The sequence below is a fragment of the Eschrichtius robustus genome, chromosome 8, assembly GCF_028021215.1.
Source record: "Eschrichtius robustus isolate mEscRob2 chromosome 8, mEscRob2.pri, whole genome shotgun sequence".
Taxonomy (NCBI): domain Eukaryota; kingdom Metazoa; phylum Chordata; class Mammalia; order Artiodactyla; family Eschrichtiidae; genus Eschrichtius; species Eschrichtius robustus.
In genome coordinates this window covers 84,015,284-84,029,338 of record NC_090831.1, presented here as the reverse complement: position 1 = coordinate 84,029,338, position 14,055 = coordinate 84,015,284, and the positions used below count along the sequence as shown (strand labels likewise).

The 14,055-nt window shown below is 56.5% G+C and overlaps 1 protein-coding gene across 5 annotated transcripts in view; it reads right to left on the bottom strand.

The window, feature by feature from the left end:
* MINDY4 (MINDY lysine 48 deubiquitinase 4) overlaps positions 1-14,055 on the bottom strand; it is a 118,982-nt gene that overhangs the window by 11,438 nt on the left and 93,489 nt on the right. For 3 of the 5 annotated variants that reach the window (XM_068549250.1, XM_068549251.1, XM_068549252.1), the window contains exons 15-17: positions 11,870-12,031; positions 5,218-5,398; positions 4,574-4,646 (exon numbers count right to left, since the gene is read on the bottom strand). In XM_068549250.1, the coding sequence (XP_068405351.1) occupies positions 4,574-4,646; positions 5,218-5,398; positions 11,870-12,031 (416 nt within the window). Of the gene's footprint in view, position 1; positions 2,883-4,569; positions 4,647-5,217; positions 5,399-11,869; positions 12,032-14,055 lie in introns of those variants that run through there. The other 2 variants (XM_068549249.1, XM_068549253.1) reach the window with 2 other exon arrangements.

Below are 14,055 nucleotides of genomic sequence, written 5' to 3'. Positions count from 1 at the left end.
TTGCCTGTGCGCCCCCTGAGGTCTCCAAAGGAGAGGGAATGCTTCTACATCTCCTCTCGACCTCATAACAGCTCAGGGAAGGCACTGTTTTGCCCAATTGACAGATGGGGAAACTGAGGTCCAGACAGAGCCAGCCCTTCTAGAGGTCATGCCACGTGACAGCAGCAGAGCCAGGACTCAGCTGGGGTCCCCAGACTCCTGCTGGGTGCTCCGCTCCGCATAGCGGCGTTGCACGTGCCATGAACAAGGAGCACCAGGGGCAGCTGTGCGTGTGGGGTGCAGGGAGGGAACTCACAAGAGGGGGTTGGGCAGTGGGAGCACCAGGAGCCCTCTCTCAGTGGGTGAGGGGCACTGTGAAGAGGGCATCTAGGCAAGAAGGGTGTCAGCAGAGGCGTGAAGGCTGGGGCCGACTCCTCAGGCAGGCGGGCGAGCAGGTGAGGGAGGTAGGCGCGCGGCTCCAGCCCCTCAAAGGCACCATTCCCAGCTGAAATTACATTTTCCATTTTTTGCCTGAGCCTCCAAACAGAAACATCTGTCGCCCAGGCCCAGGCCCCGGTTATGAGTTCTTTCCTCTTTTCTCTGGCCTGTTGACAACCGTTTCATTTCCTCCCATTCTCGCGAGGCTGGAAGCTTGAGAGAGGTCAGTGTGTGTGTCTTCTTTGGAAATGACCATAAATGAGTCTTTTTTTTTTTTGCTGAGATGGTTAGAGAACAGAGGAGGGAGGAGGCTGGGGGACAGACACAAGCAAAGGTAACAGGAGCTTCTCTGAGGTCGAGGTGTGCGTCACACCAGAGAGTGGAGACAGCACGGGACCCGGGGATGGTTCAAATTAGGATGCTCTTCTCCAAAGGCAAAACTGGCAGTCTGGTCTTGTGTAATGTCACCATGGCAACAAAAGCAGGTGGCGGGAAGTCACACTGCCTGCTCAGTGACCTTCCACTGGGCTGGGACAGCACCGGCCTAAGCTCCAGGCCCTGAACTGCTCTTGACTCGAGGTGTGTCCTGGCGCCAGACCTCCACTCTGGCGACCCCATCTGGAGAAGGAAGGGCCATATCGGGCGGTGTCCAAGGGCCTTTCTGTGGATCCCAAGCAGGTTGCCAGGTGGCCAGGGATGTGGCGTGCTCCATGTGGGTTAGCGTGAATGTCAGAGGTTCTTATGGGGCAACAGAGCTGGTTTTGAGGGCAGGCGGCGCATCTCTCCCTGGATTAGAACAGAGTTGATTCTGAACTTGACTTCTATTCGACTGTGAACTCTGAGAGCAAGAAGCGAGTCTTATCCAGCTGTTTCTTCCATGGAGTCCTGTCCAGGGGTTCCGTGAGGTTGAAGTGATGAGAGGGAAAGCCCCCCAGCCCGCAGGTTGGCCTACGCTGCCATGAGCGCTCGGCTGCCTTTCAGCAGGTGCTTGGACTCTGATTGGCCTTGGAAATGACCTGAGCTCGGGCCACAGGCCCTTCCTGTCAAGGCAGCAGGACTTATCCCCCAACAGGCAGGGCCCCAGCTTTATCGGGTCTCACTGACCTTGAAGGCTACTTTCCCAAGTTTCTCCCTTTGAGCTGTCTGAGAATCTGGGATGAAAACAATATGCAAAGCCTTTGTAATCCAACCCCTCGGAACAGGATTCCAGGAGGCTGGGCCTGCTGTTTCCCATTACAGTGGGGTATGTTATCTGATGGGTACAGAGCGGGAAAAACCCTGCGTTCCCACTATTCACTCACCCATTCAGCTTTCCGGGAATGATGCTGGGAAAAGTCTCACCGCGTTAACTGCCCAGATGGACCGAGCCATCAAGGCGGAGCAAGTGATGGGGGGAGTAGAACTGGTTTCAGCAAAGTCCATGCAGGGGATGCAGCACTCAGACCTGGGGGGAGCGGGGGGCAGGGGGCAGCCAGCGGAGCCAGGAAGAAAGTACCCCTGGTCTGGTATGTTACAGCAGACCAGATGCTGGAGGGTCAGCACCTCACTTGACATCTGACTCTCAGAAGGCAGCCAGGGAGGGTGAGGGAGAGGTAGGCACCGCCCTCACCAGCCACCAGAACATCAGTTCTCACAGTGCCGTCCCAGGACAGCAGCACCAGGAGCACCTGGGAACTCGTGAGAAATGCAGATTCTCAGGCCTCATCCTAGACCTACTGAGCCAGAAGCCCCAGGGGTGGGACCCAGCAATCTGTGTTTTACCACACCCTCCAGCGGGGATGCCCGCTGAAGCCTGATGATCACGCTCTAGCAAATCTTCCCAGTGGGTGGCCATAGACAAATACAGACGTGCTGGACCATTGATCCCCTCAGCCATCAGGGAACTGGGCAGAGTCTGGGTCAACCAGAGTCCCCAAGCCAGTTGTCCCTAACCCTGTGTGTTGCCCCAGTACGATGATTTGCTATCTGTGACGAGGACTAGGAAGCACTGCTGGAGGAGATGCCAAGGCTCAGCCTTGCCCAAGCTCCTCCCACGACAGTGAGCAGGGACAGACAAGGGCAGGTCAGGGACTCAGCCTGGACCGCCTGCCCCAAGCTGAGGGCTCGCCCCCTGATGCGTGCAGCCTCTCCAGGTCATTTCACATGCCGTCATTTCACTGGTTCATTTCATGGCACATGGCCCCGGGGACAGGGGGTAGGTTCTGGGAGCAGGGACAGCTGACAGAAGAAGAAGAGGTGCTCCGGGCCCATGTTCACACTCAGATGTCTCTGGACTGAGCTCCCTGACAGACCAGAGCCCCAAGTCATTCTCAGGCACTTGCCAATTAGGGCTGAGCCCAAGAAGTCCAATCCCCGGGCTCCTGGGAGGTGCCTGGTGAGTCGAGTCCTGCAGCAGAAGCATTCTTGGGGAAAGAGGAGTTACTCCAGACGGGGGCAGGTGGAGAGGTCCGGGGCGGTGGGCCACCCTGGGGAGGGGCACAGAGACAGATGCAGGCCTTCAGCGAGGGGTCCCAGGGGTCTGGAGGGGGGTGGAGCCTATGCCCAGGGTGCGGTCCAGAGCCCTGCTGGGCAGGTTCTCCTGCAGGAAGGATGCCCTGTGGCCTCCCACCCCGTCCTGCAGAAGGTGCCAAGGCCGGTGTCACCTCCTTCCCCCATGCAGCCCTTCTCTCATCACTCTGAATGAGTGGCCCTTTGTACATGAAAGGAAAGCGACCTGCATGTGCCTTTAATCCTGCCGATGAAAGAAACGCCGGCACGTGACCCCACAGGAATGCTCCGTCCCTGGCCCAGTGGGCGGGCAGGTGGACGGATGAGCAGGTTGACGCGTGGGTGGGGCGTAATGAGGATGTCACGACGTCTCCTCCACGTCCGCTCCCTGGGGACACAGTCCCTGGGGACTGTGTATGTGGAGTCCTCTTTCTCTCTTTGGCTCCATTCAAGGGCTCACTTGCCTGTGGGTGGGCAGCGGCCCTAGGCCCCAGGGGAGCCCGCTGGATCTCAGGCGGTCAGAGCCGCAGGGCCCCAGCCATGGCCTACATCCTCCACCCCAAACCCCACCATTTCACAAACAGGAAAACAGAGGTTCCGCCCGAGGTCACAGCGAGTCAGGAGCGGCTGAGACAACGTTAACGAGAGCGGTTCTCGGTGCTCGGTAATGTCCTGGGCGCTCTTCACAACAGCCGTGTGAGCCAGGCACAGCCATTGCCCCCATTTTACAGATGACAAAGTGAGGTACAGACAGGAGAGGTCCGATGGCTCCCAGCCAGAAAGCGGCAAGGCCAGGATTCAAACGCCAGAACGCACGCTCACCACACTGGCAAGTTCTAATGCTTCCCCACTGGAATCCAGGTCTCCTCCCTCCCCCCGCCTGCCCCTCCTTCCCACTACACCCTGAGGCCTCCAAGTCACCAGCCAAAGGCTTTGTGATTCCCCAGGGCTACAACTGCCAGCCAGCCCGCCGGGGTGCTGCCCCAGCCCTGGGCCTGGTCAGAGAACTCCTATTCACCCGCCTCCCCTGGCCTGAGCCTCAGCTTCCCTTAAAGACTGAGGGCTGGGTGAGAGGAGCCAAGGACCCCCCGCCGGCAACCCCACTGCCTCTGGGGCACCTCCGCTCAGTGTTCAGACGGCCGCACCCGCACCCGCACCCGCAGAAGGACCGGGGCTGCTCCTCCCGCATGAGGGCCACTGCTCCAGGAAGCCACCTCCGGGCGCACCCTGGCTGGGCCGGGTCCTCCCGCCTTCCGATCCTACCCGAGCTCCACCGCCACCACCAGGTAACCTCACTTGCTCTTCCTCCTGTGGGCCTAACAGCACTCAGCACATCTGGCATCTGCTGCCTGGAACGAGGAGAGCTCTCAAGAGGCACCAGCTCACCTCCCACCCCCTGCCACGGGGCATCCTAGGAAGCTATCTGAAGACACGGCATCTCGCAAATCACACACGTCTCCCTGGGCCATGGTGACCACAAAATGCCACATACAGACAAGCCCCAAGCACTGTGTCTTTCCAGTCTGCAGGGGTCCTACCGGCCCCTCACCACACCCCTCCTAGTTGGGACAATCCAGGAACCCATGCCCCTTCCTGCAGGCCGCTCCCAACCACTGCACCTCCCAGCCACTCAGGCAAGGCTCCAAAGCCAGAGACGGGCCTGACTCACTTGGTTCTGATGCAGAGCTCCAGGGGAGGAACGAGGTCGTTGTCTCTGTCCTCGGGGACGGTCTGGGTGGTGTCTGGGGAGCGGGGAGAGAGAGGCCCACGCTCATCAGCCCAGGGCCAACGTTCACCCCAAGGTCAGCACCAACAACCCTCCTCCTGGGACCTGACTCTTCTGGTACCTGCCCCTCTTCTCTTATTTGGACCCTCCCTGGTTCCTGCCCATCGGTTCTGACCTGGACACCACGGGTGTCCCTGCTCACTGGCCTCCCACCTCCAGTCTCCACCCCACCCTCCTGCCTCCTTCCAGCTACCAGAATAATTCTTTCTAAAAACATGTCTTATCCCATCATTCCCCTGCTCCAAAACCTTCCATGGCTCCCCATTGCCTGGAGAATAAAACCCAAACTTGTTGCCGTGATACCGTCTACTACGTAGTCTCAACCTCACCTTGTACCCTTAAGGCCATCAGTTTCTCAAGGCCCAGCTCTGGCCCCCTCCTGCAGGAGGACCTGCTCACACTCGCCCTCTGATCCCCCAGTCTGCATTGTTCTCTGACTGCCCTGACTGGGCGTGCTAAGGCCGGCGTCCCCCACCGGTCTGGAGGCTCCCCCGGGGACGGACAGGGCAGGCGGGGAGGCGGCGCACCGATGGTCAGCCTTATCTGCTCCTGCTGGTTGGCCAGGCCGTCGTAGTAGTAAAGGTCAAAGAGCCTCTCGGTCCTCCAATCTCGCAGCAGCTCCAGCTGCAGGCTGAAGAGGACGCTGAAGTGGCTCTCACTGCACACCACCCAGATGGGGAACCTCGGGGTCTTCAGGAAGCAGCCGACCTGGACGAGGGAGAGGGAGCAGACAGAGACACCTAATACAACGCGCCATCCCCAGGGAAGCGGGCCAGAGCATCTTCTGTCCGACCCCAGGCCCGGGCTGACCTCAGCGAGGCCCCGTTGGGGATCCCAGACCATGTGTGAGGCTGGGGCCCCGTCTGCGGCTCCCTGACACAGAGCTGCCCCTGCCCACTCAGCCCACTGCTCGCAGGGCCTTTGCCCCACAGACAGTCACATGGAGATACCCTGGCCTGAAAGCCGGGCGTCGCCCCCCCCCCTTCATCTCCCACATCCAGCTGGTATGTGGTGCTTGCCCACCCTGCCTCTGACAGCTCTCCATGCCCAGCCTCTCCTCCCCAAGCAATGACCTCCTAATCGGCTCTTCCATACCCTTCCCTCCCCAGCCACAGCCACACAGAACCTCTCACCGGTCCTCAAACTAATCCAGCACGGCAAGCCTCATGCCTGTGCGTTCACTGTTCACCCGTACACCTCTCCTCTCCTCGGGGTCCTGCATCACCCAGATTACCCAATCAGAGAGCACGCATCATGTCCCGCTTCTAGTCCTGTGTACTAGGTACTAGGTACCCACCCTCCTCTGCTGCAGTGCATCACTCTGCCCCACGATAAACATGTATGCCTGCCTCTGGCACGGACTACACCCTTAGACCAGAGCAGGGGGTATAAGTCAACATAAGCAAATGTTTGACGACTGAAGGTCCTCGCGAATGAAGCGGAACTGGAGCTAGGACTTTAGCTTGAAGACAGGTGGGGCTGGAGCCACAGGGGGAAGGGAGGGAGGGCCTCTGGGTGAGCAGTCTGTGGGTGACGCCGGAACAAATGTCCAGAGACATTCAGGAAAAAAGCAGGGCATCAGGAAAGAGCAGGGGAAGGGGAGGATAAAGAGCTGGAACTTCCCTCTGAGGAGGGAGTCCTCTGGAAAGTTCCCAGCAGAGGACTTCCATGGTAGAGGGGTGTTGGGAGAAGGCAGGTGCACGGAATCAGCATCAGGGCCTTCCTGTGGTTCTGCCTGCAGAAGAGAGAGGCGTGGCCGGGCCCTCCGGAGGCCTGCTCAGATGCCTGGCTGGTCTGCCCCTCGGTGGCCAGACCTCGACGCACTCTCTCGCTGTCACCTGTGACTCCCCACCCCGGGCCCTAGTTTATTCATTTCTGTTCGTGCAGTGGGCCAGGCTAATTCGGCCTAATCCCCACCAGCCCCAAGGAGATGTTTGCATGCTCAGGTATTTACAGCCGCAGCCTGTGGATTAAGGAAAGAATGGGAATTATTTTTCCAGTGGGGAGATGGGCATACTTTCTCCGGGGCCCGTCACAGACGAGTGGCCGGCCAGTCCTCCTCGGGCCTCTCAGAGCCCACCTGGAGCTGGGGTGTCCCGGACAAAGGGGCTGTGCTCCGGGGAAATGCTTGCTCGTGAACCTCCTACAGAGGGTAGCAGGGTGAACTTCACAAAGTGTTCACTGTCTCATTGCCCAAGTCCCTCCACCTGGCTCATTGGGCCCTCACCCCAGCCCCCTGTGAACATTAAAGTGTGACTTGCTCCTTGGTGGAAACGGAGGGGAGGTGGAATTAGTTGTCTTAAACGATGTGGCTGGACGTGCCTAAACTCCACTGCAAACTTGGCCTCCATTCCAGGTTAAAAGAGGCTTTTCTGGTGAGGGCATCACCTCGAACAGGGAGCCTTGAAGACTGGGAAGCCAGTGCTCATTCACTGCAGGAAAAAAGAGCCATGCAGCCCACCAGGAACAGGCGTCTGCAGAAACAGCCACCCTGAATTTTCCAGCAGAGGGGAAAAAGGGCAGCTTGCCATTTAAGCAACATTCAAAAGATTAAGGGCAAAAAAAGCTGCCTGGGGAGTTTATAAATGAGTTTTCTCATTCAGGAGCCCCTCCCAATTGGGTGACATTTTCCAAAGATGAAATTCACTTCCTTTGGATTCTGGGGTAGCTGACCAAAGGCCTGGGGCGAGGAAGGAGGGTGGGTGGGCACATTTCCTCCAGCAAGCCTCTCTCCTGGTGGGTGAACGTGCAGCACAATCAGGGATTAAGGTGACCCTTGAACAACGTGGGTTTGAACCGTGTGGGTTCACTTATACACGGATATTTTTCAACAGTAACTACTACAGTACTACGCGGTCCATGGTTGGTTGAATCTTTGGATGCAGAAGAACGGCGGATATGGAGGACTGACTATGAATTATACACAGATTAACGCCTGTGCTGCTCAAGGGTCAACTTGTACTTTTAGCTGGATTCTTAACATCTTTTGCAGGAGTGAGGTGTGTGAATGCCCCCGACCCATCCATGGACTGCCAGCTTCGAAGCCCTAATTTAAAAGGACCAACATTTGATTGCTGGCAGAGTGACAGTCTGTCATCTCCAAGGATGACATCCATTCAACGTGAGTTATACTTCGGTCCCAGGGACCGTGTGAGGCAATGGGTCAGTGGTGAAGTACCCTAGAACAGCCTGTCCTTATGGGGTTAGCCGCTGAATGAGGAGGAGATAGTAAACAAAGAATCACACAGACACATTTGCACCACATTTCACTGAATCTAAGATGCCATCAGAGTCACCATTATTTTTTGTATCACTAAGAAAGGACGCAGGCTGGCAATTAAGGCCTGACACATCATCGACTGCCATAATGCATCAAAATGTCAGAAATGTTCAAATGTGGGGCAAGTTCGCATCTCAAAAGCAATGAAATAGGATACGTAAAACCAAGAGGAGGCCTGTGAAGGAAAGAATTAACATTCTATGATGGAGGACGACAAGGTGGGCAGGGGACCACGAGAGCAGACCTCTATTTAGATAGCGTGATGAGGTCAGGAAAGGCTTCCCTTAGGAAGTGATGGTGAAGTCAAAACGTGAAGGGAGGGAAAAGCAGGGACAGGATGCAGGGCCTTATAGGTCATGGGAAGGTCTGGATTGTAGTCTCTGTATTAGTTTGCCAGAGCTGAGTAACAAAGTTCCACAGATTGGGCAGCTCAAACAACAGAAATTTATTTTCTCACAATTCTGGGGGCTGGAGGTCCCAGATCAAGACGTCGGCAGGGTTGGTTTCTTCTGAGGCCCCTCTCCTTGGCTTGTAGATGGACATCTTCTCCCTGTGTCTTCATGTGGTCTTCCCTTCGTGTGTGCCTGTGTCCTAACCTCTTCTTATAGGGATACCAGTCAGCTGGATTTGGGCCCAACCATATGACCTTCTTTTACCTTAATTACCTCTTTAATGGTCTTATCTCCAAATACAGTCACACTCCAAGGTACTGGGGGCTAGGACTTCAGCAAATGAATGTTGGGTCGGGGGAGTTGGGGGAACGGCACAATTCAGCCCAAAACAATCTCAGAGGACTGGGAATCCATAGAGGGTTGTTAAGCAAAGGAACGATGTGACTGATCTACTCTTTTAAAGATCACACTGGCTTCAGTGAAGGAACAGGATTGCAAGGAGGTGGGGACAGGAGCCAGAGGCCAGCTGGGCCATCACAAGTGTCCAGAACAGCGATGCTGGTGGCTAGGATAAGGGTGAAAGTGGACAGACTTGAGAAACAGCTTCGGGAAGGAGCCCCACGACCTCCTGATGGATTGAATGCGCTTCTGGTTTGAGTAACTGGGTAGATGGTGCTGTTTGCAGAGCTGGACAAATGGGAGGAGGAGGATGGTGCTTACAGAGCTCTCCCTGCCAAGCTCAGCCTTTGCCCAGGTCCCTTCCTGAAGGCAGCAATGAACGTGACCTACAGGTCATGGGGAAGCCCTGAAGTTAAACTCCCTGTGCCTTGCTGTCCTTCCCTGGCCTCTCAGTCCCCCATCACCACTGCCACCACAAGCCAAGAGGGGCTAGTCTTCCCACTGCAGTCTGCAGTGCAGCCCATCCTCACTTTGCGCTCTGGGATGGAGGGAGTGAGGGGAAAGTCAGATGGGCAAGGCAAGGCCAGCCCAGTGGGTCACCGATGGCAGACTGGGTCCTGTAGGACACAGCCATGCTGGGGCGGCGGACTGGTTACTTACAGCAGGGGTGCATTTCTTGGCCCAGAGTTGCCTCTGCTTCCCCCGGGCACAGCTGGAATGTGGGTCACCTGACAAGCTCGCTGATAGGCAGGACCTATCACCCTCCCACACACATACTCGTGAGGGCCCCAGAACCCTGGCTCCCAGCCAGAGGCCGCACTGAGAAGCCCGGAGATGGGCTGTGAGTGAAGGCGGGCCTGGTTCTGCCGTCTACATGAAAGAAAGGCTTCAGCCTTATCAGAACAGCCCCGCTGTGGACGCCATGCCCAGGAGGCCCCAAACACCAGATCTTCCCCAGTGACCACGTCTGTACTGCTAGGTGGAAGAAGACCAGGCCAGGCTGAGAGGGGGCCCCGGCTCTGGGTCCAGGTCTGGGCCTGGAGGCTAAACCTCCTTGGATTCCCTCTCTGTCTGACGTGGCTAATCATGAAAGCCCCAAGGAACTCAGTGACCAAAGGGATAGCGGGTGGAGTTTCAGGAAAGGAAAGTGCTTTGTCTAACTGCCAGGCCTCTGCCTTCTCCTTCAGAGGCCCAGCCTTCAGTGAGCTCTGGAGAGTAGGAGAGGAGGCCCTGGGGTCCTTCTTTAGCGAGGTTGCAGTCCCAAGGCAGAGGAGCAAACCATCCCTTGCTGCAGGGAGATAAAACACCCAGTCTTCGACCAAGCAAACAATAGCAGAGCAGGGCGGGGGGGGTGGTGGTGGTGGTCTATGTGGATTCAAGGATCATTGTAGGACCTGAATTTGTGCAATCAGCATTTTGTTCCAAGGACAGGATGACACCCAACTGCTGTTCCCGTCAATTACCCTCAACAGACCGAAGGAAAATAGTTTACATTTTGTCCAATGCCCTCCACACGAGAGTGAAACCAGGGATCATGGTAAGCCTGGGGATTCTGCGAGCCCGGGCAAGGTTACCTCTCAGCCCGTGGACTTTCGGGCTGAATGCCTTCAGAGCCCACCCAGGATCTGATGCTCAGGGTTCCTGGTGCTTCTCACGGGCCACGTGGCTACATTCCTGGGCTCCCTCCTGACACCAGCACATCTGGGAAGGAGTCACTGTCACTCTTTTCTCCCCAAGTCTTTGGAACCCACAAGGCTGCTTCCTGTCCGTGGGGGTGGGGTGTCACCCAGATGCGGAATCTGGGCACGGGGCCACCTGAACAACGGCGTTCAATGGGACAGCACACCCAAACATGTGATCATGCAGGAAGGGCACGATGAAATTGAACCACCCTGCATATCCATCCACCTAGCATACTCTGAGTATCCCATTGGGTCAGTCTCTGCATCCCTGGTTCTGGGGATGTAAGATGAATGGGGCCTCATCCTGACCCTCCAAGAATCTTTGCTGGGCCGGTCACCAGAGAAAGACCTCCTGCTACCCCTCAGGACAACCCTTTCATGTAATCGACCACAGAACCATGTCTTCCCTGGAGACATGAAAACCGAGGCTCAGAGAAGGTTCAGCAGCAGGCTGGGACAAGAACACAGGGCCCAGTGGTCCCCTGCCCATGTTGCCCAGAGATACTGTCACCCTACCCCGTGCCCAGCTTCACCTGGGGTTCCGGCCCTTTCTAAGACCCTGGCTGCAGTGAGAGAAAAGGTAGAGGGACCAATACACTTGCAAACAGACTGAGTAAGGCCTATTATGGGTTGAATTATGTCCCCCCAAAAGATCTGTTGAAGTTCTAGCCCCCAGTACCTCAGAGTGTGGTCTTATTTGGAAATAGGGTTGTTGCAGAGTTAAGATGAGGTTAGCGGGGCAGGGTGGGCCCGCAATCCACATGACTGACGTCCTTATGAGAAAAGGAGACACAGAGGGAGAAGATGGCCATGTGACACCAGAGGCAGAGATTGGAGTGATGCAGCCACAAGCCAAGGATCACCAAGGATTGCTGGAAAACATCAAAAGCTAGAAGGGACAAGGCAGGCTTATTCTCCCTGTGGGTTTCAGGAGGAGTGTTGCCCTGCCGACACCTTGATTTTGGACTTCTGTTAGGAGAAATTCTGCTCCAGAACTATGAAACAACACGTTGCTGTGGTTTTAAGCCACCCGGTTTGTGGTGCTTTGTTGAGACAGCCCTAGGAAACTAACACGAGGCCCAAGACCTCAGGCCCTTGTCCCTGGAGAAGACCCCTTGGCCAACACACACACACACACACACACACACACACACACACACACACACACACACACGACAACTGTGGCCACTCTAATGCACGAGCACACTGTAAATCCCTGGAAGTCCCTTGCATGGTATCAGCTGGCTCTGGGAGTGAACTACATGCCTGTACCGGATGGCGGTGAAGCTGCAGTTTTCCCATACGCTCCGTGACTGAGACTGGACCCAGCTCCGGGGACTGGAGCCAACTTTCCTTCTCCTCCCTCCCTCCTGTTGGTCCCAGGGAGCCAGGCTCCTGGGTCCCTGGAGGCCCGAGGGCTCGGTACCTGGCACACGCTGTAGTGTTCGAAGAGGGACAGGAGGCCGATGTCGCTGCGCGAGGTGATGCCTTTGAGCAGCATGATATTCCCGTTCCCAGAATCCAGCTCAACCACGTCGTTGAAAACATTGGACACGGCTTTCCCGGTCAGGAGCAGATTGACAAGTTCCTGTTGATGAGAGAAAGGGGAAAGGCTTGTCAAGGGGAGATGGGGAACAAGAGAAGAAGGGCGGAAAAGGAAGGAAGAAGGCAAGGAGGGCGAGAGACCGAAATCAGAGGGGCCTGTGACTTCAGCATTCCCACAGCCTTCAGGGAAGCAGCCAATTCTGCTCATCAAAGCGACTCTGGGAACTCATCAATCCTTATTCCACAAGCAGTCACTGGGCGCCAACTGTGCCCAGGACCCTGTGTGGGGGTTGGCTGGTGGGGGGGGGGGGTGCGGGTCCCGCTGGAGGGAAAGAGTGGCTCCTGACCTCGGGCGTCCGGGTCTAGAGGGGGGACCAGTGCGGGCCTGCACGCCTGAAGCACAATGTAGGATGTGACTGGGGCTATGACAACGTGTGCACAGAGCACTGGTGGCCCACACGGACACAGGACCACATGACTGAGTCGGAGTCGCTTTGTGGAGAAGCGGCATTTGGGTGGGTCTTGAAGCCTTGGATATTTTTTTAATAAGCTTTTTGATTTTGAAATAATTTTAGAGTCAAAAGAAGTTGCAAAAATAGTACAGAGAGTTCCTGTGCACCCTTCACCCAGCTTCCCCCAACGATAACATCTTACATAACCAGAGTGCATTATCAACACCAGGAAGCTGACAATGGGGTGACACCAATAACTCAGCTCCAGGCCGTATTGGGATTTCACCAGTGAGGGCGGGGTCTTCAAGGGGGGAAGGAGAGGAGAGGATAGCAGGGGCAGAGAGGAGAAGGCAGGCGGGCCCCAGCCTGGGTTCCCGCTCTGTCTTTGCCTCTGTTGGCTGCATGGCCGCATGACTCATGCCTCGCACCCGACAGGCCAGCAAGCCTGCCAACCCCAGAACCAGGAGACGGTGACTTGTGGAGCTCTGACTCTCTGGCCATCTCCCGGAGGCACTGGGTTGGCTGCAAGGGCCCTTCCTCAAGCAGAGCATCCAGGGCTCCAACCTCCTGTCAGGAATGCGGGAACAGGCTCGCAGCTGGGAGAGGATTTGCCCAGGCCACACAGCTGCTTAGTGACAGAGCCGGACTCCCACCCTAACTTTCCGGCTCCCTTTCCAGTGTCCCTGCCCTCTCCCCTCGCTTGTTACCCTCAGGGTACCACCTGGCCAGCCAAAGATTCAAAACGGAGGGTAACCGCTAAGTACGCGCTGCCCTGCTAAGGAAGGATACACGCCAGCCCAGCCTTAGCGCTGGGGCAGGAGCTTCTGTCTAACTCCTTCTGCCAGGGCTGGCGCGTGCGTGAGGCCAGCCCGCAGGAGTCTCCTCCATGGTACGTGGGAATGGCCATAACAGCCCTTGCCCATCATAAACTCTGGAGGGCAGAGTTCACAGAAGTGTTTTCCCCGGAATTGTGAGAGTGATGCACAGGTTAATAAATCCCTCCGTCGACACCAGGATCCCTGCCCCAGAGGTAGTAAAAGAGGTCCCTCTGATGGCCGCAGAGGGGCCCTCATTGGAGGGAGATACCGAGGGGGCCTCATTGTGTTCTTGCAGAGGAAACGAGAAAGAATTTGGAGGAAATGTCTGCTCTGAGATACTGTACCTCAGGGCCAGCAGCTGCCTAAGAAAGGCATGGCCTTCTTCAGACACATTCAAGTGTTCCCAACTGGTTTTCAAGGGGGAGTAAAGGTCCTGCTCCCCATCTGGGGTGCGTCTCAAAACCTTCCTAGAGCAGGAAGCCTCCTCAAAATGGGGGAGAAATAGTGACCGGACGCTCCCTGCCCCTCGACTCAAAATCACACAGTGGCAAAGCTTAGCGGTCATCTGGTTCCTCACTACTCAAAGTGCAGTCCGTGGCCCAGCAGCATCACCCTTCCTGGAAGCCTGTTAGAAATTCAAAAGCTCAGGCCCTAGGTTACCGGGCCCACTGAATCCGAGCCGGCTCTTCAGCAAGACTCTGCGGGACTCGCGTGCACATCAAAGTTTAAGAAGCACCGATCTAGTCCAAATGCTTCATTCTACAAACGAGGAGATCGAGGTTTAGGGAGGCGAAGAA